Source organism: Syzygium oleosum, unplaced genomic scaffold (assembly GCF_021117445.2).
Source record: "Syzygium oleosum isolate NSW1041296 unplaced genomic scaffold, Sole_v2.1 Sole_v2.29, whole genome shotgun sequence".
Classification (NCBI taxonomy): domain Eukaryota; kingdom Viridiplantae; phylum Streptophyta; class Magnoliopsida; order Myrtales; family Myrtaceae; genus Syzygium; species Syzygium oleosum.
Window position 1 is genome coordinate 1,414,678 of NW_026607513.1, and position 9,523 is coordinate 1,424,200.

The following is a 9,523-nucleotide window of genomic DNA, read 5'->3' on the forward strand; positions in this document are numbered from 1 at the left end:
CGAGCCTCACCCAGATCTGGCGAGGCTCGACCTCGCCGGCATTGGGCGAGGCCGGCCTTGCCGTTGCAGACGAGACCGGCCTCGCCCGAGGCCGGCAAGGTCGAGCCTCACCAGCGGGCCTGGGGCCGAGTCCTCGCCCGGATCTGGCGAGGCCGACCTCGCCCAAAGATAGGCGAGGGCGGCCCTCGCCCCGACGCCGGGCGAGGCGGCCCTCGCCCGGACGCCGACGAGGCGGCCTCGCCCGGAGGCCGACGACCTCTGCCGGCCCCGGCTATGGCCGGCGGAGGAAGAGAAGAAAAAAAAAAGAAAAGGAAAAGAAAAAAAACAGAAAAGGAAAAAATAATAAAAAAATAAAAAAGTTACTATTCCGGTGCCGGAATAGTAACATTCTTGCCGGCCGGCGGGTATTTTGGCCGGCCGGCGACCCAGGCCCTTATTTGAGACTTTTTGAGCACTTCGGGGCCTTATTTGAGACTGATTGGGCACTTCAGGCCCTTATTTGATACTATGTTCACTTTGGGCCCTCTTTTGAGAATTTGACCCCACTTGAAGTCCTTAATTGAAATTTTCCCTTTAAGGAAACAACAAGTGGACACAAACATTTGCTATAAAACAGCCCAAAATTAGAAAAGAACCCTTGAAGCCCAATGATGGATTTTGAGGCTGAAAACGGGCTCGAATTAGCTTAGGTGGAGAGCTCTGAATTGATATTATGGATCGAATAACCCAGCCCATAGATTAACAAATGCATCCATTCTATTTCAAGACAGAAGAACTCCTGATATATTCAATCTTGTGCCTTCATACTCTGCAGACGAAAAGAGGAAGCAACTGGAACAAAACATTAGAAACTACAAGGAAGTACAAATTAGGGGGCACATGTCAATTGCATTCTACATTACCTTTACAATTCACAGGCATATAAAAACAATTCCCTAATTATAAACTTCAGAGTAATGCTTCGCGAGCGCTTTCCTCTTCCGGGAAGCATGGTGTAGCTTGATCTTCTTCTTCTTCTTCTTGCCTGAAATTTTCCCATCAGAACCAAGAGGCACAACACCTTCGAAGTTCAGCCCATGATGTTTGCTCTTCTTACCCCACGTTTTGTATCGAACCCGAGTTGCTAGACTCACCTTCAACTTGGCCGTCGCGTTCGCCACCGCACGACCAACGTCACTCCAGATCCGCAAATCCTTTGCCGCCGCGTCGTGTCTCACACGAAGAGTGTTGTCCTTCCCTTGGAAGAACGAAGTTATCACGTCGTCGGCAATCGCATCTTGCCCGAAAAAGAACGACATGAGGATGTCGTCGTAGTAGACTCCGGAGTCCTTATTCGGATTCTGAATGTCGAGCTCGTAGGTCAACGAAGTCGAGCCGTTCTGAATGTTGTTCGAGGTCGGAACGGAGAGGTTCACCACCGTGAAGGAAGGGTGATTGGGACGTAGACTCAGCCATATGCAAAATGCGAGGATGGCCAAGAGAGAGAAGATTTGAAGCAGCCATACATAGAAGCTCCTTGCGTCAGAAGTGCAGATTTCTTGGGTAAAATCAGAGAAAGGCCATGCCATTTTTGGTTGAGGAAGACGATTATGTTACTGAGAGTAATAGATCTGTGAGAGAAAAAAGGAGGTGAACAGGATGAAGTGCCAGCATAATATTTCTGTGGAATCTCATTGTATGCCTAAGGTATAAGCCAAGTTCATAGAGATTAAAGTATTAGTGGAACATATGCTTTTCTTCTCAAGGATGATGATGCTTTTCCTCTTTAGGAGCTTGTTGGGTCAGCATGATAGAGTTTTTTTTTTTTCCTTCAAAGTTAGCACATCATAAATATGATGGGCTAATTCCAAAAAAAAAAAAATTTACCTTGAGTGACAATTTTGGCTCAATTTTTTTTTGTCTCAATAAAAATTACTAACTTTTACTCAAATCACAAATATGATCCCATTAACCAAAGTTTGAGATCTTGTAGATTCTTACAAGCACTTTGGCAAGGCACAGGTTTAGAATTTCTTTCACTATATTTCCCAACAAAATCCATTTATTAATGTCCATCACTAGAACCCGATATATTAAATGAGATCAATTGAATGTCAATTCGACGTAGACTTCAAAGTTTTAAGGGGAGGGCTTGGGCTTATTTTAGAAAAAAGGTTCTGCTCGTGAGCTTGGCAAATCTTGTCTATGGTGTCTCTCAACAGGTGGTGGTCCACAATTTCATATTACGACAAAACGGTGGAGGCTGATCGAAGAGATTCAATCTTGAGATCTCTTTGACTTGCTGGTGAAGTAAAATAGACCTTAAACAACTTCACCGTTATTTTTCAAACTGTGGCTTAGAAAAAAAGATAATGAATAGTGCTTAAAATCTAGCTTGTAAATGACGTGGATTTATTACTGAGGTAAAATAGTCATGTTAGACAATTAACGATTCCAAGTCAACGGGACCAGATTTGGGAATTAAGTGAAAGTTGGTAATTTTTATAAAACAAAAAAAGTTCGGATCAGAATTGTCAGTCAAGCTAAAGTTGATGCTTTTTTTTTTAATTAGGCCTAAATATGATGCCACATTGCAACTTTCCAGAATGGATTATGTAAAGGATTTATCAAGTTCACTGTCAATGTAAAAAATTCTTCACATATTCACGGTTGAATGGTGAACATATGAAAATGATTTGATTGAAAAACTAACCCCGAATACACATGTCGCTCATTCAACGTTGAATTTTTACACAGATAGTGGATCTAACAATAATTTTTATATAAAAGTCATAGCACTTTTAGCTTGCAATTAAGAGAGTTCACCACATGAATTTTAAGTCTTGAGGTTGCAAATCATTCGATTATTACTCATACCTTACATTATAACTTTGTAAGCACTTTTTCTTCGAGCATCTACAAGCTTACAAGAAGAGCTCAACTATGTTGTGCTGTTCTCTAATGTTGTTTGCCACTTAATCTTTCTTTTCCTAATTTTCCTAACTTTTTCTCTTTTCACCACCTTCGCGGTGGAAGTGATGAATTCCATAACTATGCGATCATCCCCCGGCTGATTTTATAATTTATCTTTCAAAGGACGATTATACTATTATGTTTTGAAAACATGGATTTTTTCTTCGTGCCGGTAGAATTCTGAAAGAATTTTGTATGTATCAAAAGAACTCTTCCTAAGAAAAGTTGCTTGTCCCTTGATTTCCAGATAATTTGTTGGTAATTACAACAAATTATACACTTCTATTATTTTATTTTTTTGATAACCGAGGTGTCCGCGCGGCCGGCGAGCTAGAGCTCAAACCAGCGGTGATGCCCAACTAGTCCTCGAGGGGGGCTAGCGCAGTATACACTTCTATTATTTGTATTAACTTTTGTTTGTTTTTCTTACCAACGTTTTAAATTTATCAACTGGTGTATCAATTTATTAATCTTTATTTAAGTGGCTTACCAGTTTTTTTTATTGAATTATTAACTAATTTTATGTTTTTAATTCTCATTTTAATTACTCACAGACTTATTTTTGTCTTTTTTTTTTATCAAATTTTCTTATTATTTACTGACTTTTATTTGTTTCCCTTGGCACTTAAATTCATCAACTCTATTACTAATTTGGGTTAATACAACCAAAAAACCCAAACTAATAAATTCATGCCACATTTACCCCAAGTTAATTTTCTTGTCACAAAAAATCTCAAATTAATACTCATGTGCCACATTTATCCCAAACCTAATTCGTGTCATAAAAAATCTCAAATTGGTACACTCATGACAAATTTACCTTCCAGTACCTTCTGTCCAATATCCTCGTTGCAAACTACAACAACAAATGTTGATAAATTTATGAAAGTGTCATAAGTTACCAACTAATTACTTGAAAATGAAGTAACGGTCATTTTTTTACCATCAGTTTTTTTGGCATTTACCAACATTTATTGAAATTTCTCAGCACGAAAAAATCTGATTATTTTGGCACCAAACAATTGAGTCTTGCTCTTACTAAAGATAATATGTCCAAATCTGATACTTGGAATAAGATGTCACCTTTTAGGTTGAGAAATACTTATGTGATTCTCCTTAATCTTCTGTGAGAATAACAGTCTGTTTTGAGCCATAAAAAATAACTAAAAAATAATTAAAAATTCTTATGGCATCCATTCTTTCAAGAATTTGTAGCTCACGACATGTTGTTATTCTAACAGTAGCCCAAAACCTATTATGCTAGCAAAACCCCATTAAGTTTTACCATTATATAACAATGGATACTATATGAGATGCATACATCTGCAAGACATTTGTGACCAAAATCTAATGCATATCATCGTACTTCCTACAATACCAAAATAATTTTTCTCGACAGATCAGTAACATTGTCCTATTAAATAGTTACAAGACAAATTCCTTCACAGATTCACGAAAAGAAATAATACACAAATTGTACTTATACTTCTTAATCAGAAAAACTAAATTACAAAGTTACTAATGAATTATCAACTGAGGCAGGAAATCCAATCATCACTTCGGAAAAAAGGCTAACAAGAACCAAATCAAGTAAAATAAACCGGACATCTCTTGTCCTTGGAAATAGGCAAGATGGACCCATCCGCGCCCACAGCGACCGGACAGCTGGCGTGCATCCGATGGGTCTTGCTCGTCCACGTCGATACCTTGAATCGGATGGCCGACGTTAGGTCCAGCCGGAACGTCACGCTGCCCGCCGCACGATCGCTCAAGAACTCCATCCAGTGCTGACTGGTCACGGTCAACGTGGCCCCACTCAACACGTCGGCAACGGTCGTCGTGGTCTTGGGCTCCTGATCCAGCGTAGCCAGCAACGACTTCGACCCGATCTTTTGATCCCTGTAGAAAACCGACCCGTCCATCGCGTCGTAGTAGATCGCGATGTGCTGGTTCGAGTTCCGGAGCGTGACGTTGAACGCTATCTGCGCGTTCTCGAACCCGTTCTCCTGGCTCAGGCCCGGGACCGAGAAGTCGTGGATGTGGAACCGGGGCCGGTGCGGGCGGAGGCTCAGCCACAGGATGAACGTGATGATGCCTAAGATGAGGAGGAGGCTCAAGAAGATGGAGCATACGAGCTTGGAGACCCGGGTGGCGAGGCTCTCCTTGACGCGGTGCACGTAGTAGCGCGTCGTGTGGTGGCGCTTCATGGGCTTTGTTGGTGTGGTGGCGGAGTGAATCGGTACCCGGGTAGGGCTCCACATTGTCTCCTTTTGTTTCTTTCTTTCGTCGCCTGAGGTAGAGAGAGCAGCGATCGAAAAATTAAAGGCCAGTGAGACGAGGCGGCGATCGGAGTTGAGTGTTGATGAATGTGTAGCGAATGGTGGAAGAGAATTTATGGAGGGGTTTTTGATAGGAGAAAGAAAGGAATAAGAGTACGGTATCAAATGTTGAGCATGTTATCTACGACACAAAGGATCGATACTGTAGTTGTGTAGGTGAGCAAGCAAGGCAGATACTACTTCTGAGCTTTGTGCTGTACACTTTATCGTTGTCTGCAGCAACCAATAATAAACAAAAGGGTGCATTTACCATTACGATTCGAACCAGCCATGGGCACATAAACCTTTATCCTTTTTCACGTGAGTTGATACCTATGTTCTACTTTATGGCCATGTCTAAGTCACACACACACGCGCACACGCACACACACACACACACACACACACGCACATATATATATATATATATATATATATATATATGAGAATTTCTAATTTGCTTGTATTACTCATCATATGGTGCAAAATAAACATACAAAATAATGCTTAACATAGAAGATAAGTGAAAATATATCAATTATATCCAACTGATTATAAGAGTGAAACCAAAAATTATGCTAGCTTAATCAAGTATAAGAAATAAACCAAATATTATACTAACTAAAAAGCAAAAAGCAAATCTTTAGTAAATCTTCAGTAAATCTTCCCGTCAATTTGGCGCATGAAGGTCACAAATACCCGGCTTGCTTGGAAAAAATGTCAGCTAGTTGAAGATAAGCGGGTACCAATGCCCCAAGCTGTACATGTTCTCGAAAAAAGTGGCAATTAATCTTGATATGCTTTGTTCGTTAGTGAAATAATAAACATCTTGACAAACCAATTATTTCACTCAAAGCATATCAAGATTTAATTTGAACCAGAGCTACTCCTTCGATATCAGAGAGCTCATCTAACGGCTTCCCAATGCTACTCCTTCGATTCCTGCATGAACTGGGACAGTATGTGGACCGAATCATATAATTCAGGACAAGTAATGATGAGATAAAGTAAACATCCTTTAATCAACGATAACGACTTGGGTCTCCCAAGGCAGGTCCAATGGTTGTAGCTAATTGGCGTGGTAGCTCCATCGGGGAAGTAGCCAGTTTAGCTACCAGCATGCCACATTCGGATAAGATATCAAGAACATATTTCCTTGGCACAACCCTAAAGTCGTTTGCGTCACTTCAATTTTTAAAAATACTTCAATTTTCCGAGGTCCTTGATATGAAAACACTCATCAATGTACCATCTGAGCCATGCACACTATTATGAATTATTGCCTGCCAAGATGAGATTGCTAAACTACACTAACACGGTAAAAAAGTATTGCCATGAGAATAGGTGAACTACGAGTAATCGGCTAATGATTGATCAAAACCATATCCTCTCTATGCATCAGAAAATTTTGAAAACCGGTTTCAAGATACCTGTCAAAGACCATATAAGGACTTCCATAGAAGATATACACTATTTCAACTCGTCGTGAAACTTAATGGAAACTTGTATAAACTTCCTCATTCAAATTGCCGTGTATAAATGCATTGTTGAATTTAATGCAACTGCCAATTACGATCCTATATAACGACAAGAAGCCACTGTAGAGTGACTAGTTCAGCCACTGGCATGAAGGTTTTATGGAAGTCAAGCCCTCTACTTGAATGAATTTCTTCTTGACAAAATGAGCTTTACATCACTCAATACGAAAAATCGGCTTGACACTTTGTGAACCTACCTATATCCTGTGGTTTCTTACCCTCCAACAAAGTGGCTAGAGTCCAAGTCCAAATTATCTTTGTGTGCGTTATTTTTGCCGTCGTCACTTCTCTCCACAAAGGATCTGTAATTGCCTCTCTGTAATTCTTGGGCTCTGTATCAGAATCAACAACAGCTAAAAAAGCATTGTGAGGCTCAGTAAATTGTTCATAAATATAAATTTCTCGATTGGAAAGGTCGTAGCTGAAGAAATCAACAAAGTGAACTGAGAAGTTGGAGTCTTCAGTTGGACTGTATGGCAGACATAATCTCATAGATGAGCTGATTGCCATCTCTGTCGTGGAGGGTGAGTTGGGACTAAAATTCGGTGATTGGACTGCATAACGGGAAGCTCTCTCTACTGCTCACTGGTCTGCTCGCCAAGCTGTCACAACCTTGCCCCATTGTTTGCCCTTTTTCTTCATGAACTGGGCTTGGCATGATTCCTTCCTCCACCGAAGTTAATTTGGCCCATCATCAAAGGGCCCCAACTCGCGAATTGGTGTAAAAAGAGGAAGAGAGGTTTGGTCATCATGCACAGGTTGCCGAGAAAATGAGAAATAATAATAATTCTTCAGTTTCCACATCAAAAATTTTCCAACCCTTCGCGCGGTTTGGATATCCCGAAAATATACATTTTCTTGTCCTTTCTTGAAATTTCTCACTACCCTTTGACAGTTTGTGAGCATAGCACAATGCACTAAAAACTCACAAAATGAATATACCGGAGGTTTCCCAAACAAAAGCTTGAAAGGCGTTTTCCAGATAATATTGGAGTCGGAGTATAATTGATGAAATAAGCAACCGTCAATATGCATTCTCCCCAAACCGAATTGGTAAATTTTCTTGAAAACGAAGTGCCCATGCTACATTGAGAATGTGTCGGTGTTTTCTTTCAATCCGCCCTTTTTGTTGTAGCGTATAGGTGCATGAGATCTTATGCATGACTCCACTTTTTGGGAAAAAAAAATCCTTCGTGGAATTAAAAACAAATTCAGGCCATTATCACTCCGGACCATTTTAATTACCTGACCAAATTGGATACGATAGAAATTGATAAAGATTTTTGTATGTCTTTTATTTTTCCTTCATCTAAAACACCTAAATTGCTTGACCATAAACATCAACGATAGCTAAAGAAAAATGTTCACCCAAGAGATTCCATATTTGAACGCCCCTAAACATCAGAATGCTAAAAATAAATAATTCCACCGACTTTGTCATTACTTAAAGGAAATTAGGTACATTGTTGTTGCACCACAACATACAAAACAAATCAGGCCCTTTTCTTATTCATCTCAACATCGGTGAATGAGTGCCCATGCGTCCAATATAATAAACCCCTTTCTTGAAGATTACCCACTCCAATTGATCTGTTCGAGGCTAGGTCCTCATGACAATTGAGAAGAAACGAATGATACTAAGCATTGAAAATTCAAACTCAATTTTTTAGAGAAATAAGATTTCACTTAAAATTTGGAACATATAGCACATAGCGCAAAACAAAATCGAGACCAAAATAAGCGTTGCCTTTTTTATGGCGTGAGTCACATTTCCATCAAGAGCTCATATAGGATATGCATCCGTGATGTTTCACCATTGATTTAGAAGCAAGAGCCACCATGTCATATATTTAGTGGCATCACTATCAATAATCCAATCTGTGGAAAGATCATTGGGCCAATAGACCTCATCTAAGAGTCCATCATTCGAAGGGGTGGTTTCATCGCCGCAGACTGACCAAATACTAATATTGATCGCTGCTCATTGTTTTCGTTGTCCCAATCCCTGCAGACATCCCGGATTGCTATCACATTAATTTTGGGCTATGACAGTGCAAGAACTACCACTGCTAGTTAGTGCTGAGTGTACAGCCTCTGTGGGAGCATTCCACCTTTCCGCCTTGCCTCAGTATCCCAATTCGGAGGATATCCAATCAACTCTCGCTAATCACTCTTCTATTGCCCGACCTTCCCACAATAGTCACGTTTGGGTTTCTTGAACGGTGCCTTCCTAGGGCCTGCTCTTCCAGTCCAGAAACCAGCACTCTTGATCTTCTCTTCCCTCCCCCGGGGCAATTGATTGTTGGTATTCCTCTTGCGTGATCATAGACTTAACATTATCGAGGGATGGCAGTAGCTCAATGTTGAGAGTTTGAGAATGAACATAAGTCTTAGTGTTTAGGCCCATATGAAACTAGTGGATCTTGTCCACCTCATTCTTCTTCGCATACTTCATGGCTACAACAGAGGTACATGGACGACATCATAGTCATCAAGGTCATCCCCTAAGACCTCCCTTGTAATATATATCTCACTTAATCATCTTTGTGACTGATTATTTGCTGATCTCGAACAATTAATGTTTTAGGTCAAGCACTAGTGATCTTGGAACCACCCAACAATGGTAATTGTGGAGAGAGAGAGAGAGAGAGAGAGAGAGAGAGAGAGAGAGAGAGAGAGAGAGAGAGAGAGATTTTCTTTTCCTAGTTTGCACGA

General features: G+C 40.4%; 2 protein-coding genes across 2 annotated transcripts; both read right to left on the minus strand.

Moving 5' to 3' along the window:
- Window positions 1-786: 786 nt before the first annotated feature.
- LOC115677926 (protein NDR1-like) lies at window positions 787-1,668 on the minus strand. Its single transcript, XM_030601169.2, has one exon. It carries the CDS (start codon window positions 1,566-1,568, stop codon window positions 936-938), a length of 633 nt encoding a protein of 210 aa, XP_030457029.1. The 5' UTR covers window positions 1,569-1,668; the 3' UTR covers window positions 787-935.
- A 2,539-nt stretch (window positions 1,669-4,207) lies between these two features.
- LOC115677896 (NDR1/HIN1-like protein 2) lies at window positions 4,208-5,384 on the minus strand. The gene has a single exon (XM_030601138.2). The coding sequence runs from the start codon at window positions 5,211-5,213 to the stop codon at window positions 4,539-4,541; it is 675 nt and encodes a 224-aa protein (XP_030456998.2). The 5' UTR covers window positions 5,214-5,384; the 3' UTR covers window positions 4,208-4,538.
- Between the last annotated feature and the right edge of the window lie 4,139 nt (window positions 5,385-9,523).

Bases quoted from the DNA above. Each gene is read 5' to 3' on its own strand.
- LOC115677896 (XM_030601138.2), bottom strand. From the start codon at position 5,213: ATGTGGAGCCCTACCCGGGTACCGATTCACTCCGCCACCACACCAACA.
- LOC115677926 (XM_030601169.2), bottom strand. From the start codon at position 1,568: ATGGCATGGCCTTTCTCTGATTTTACCCAAGAAATCTGCACTTCTGAC.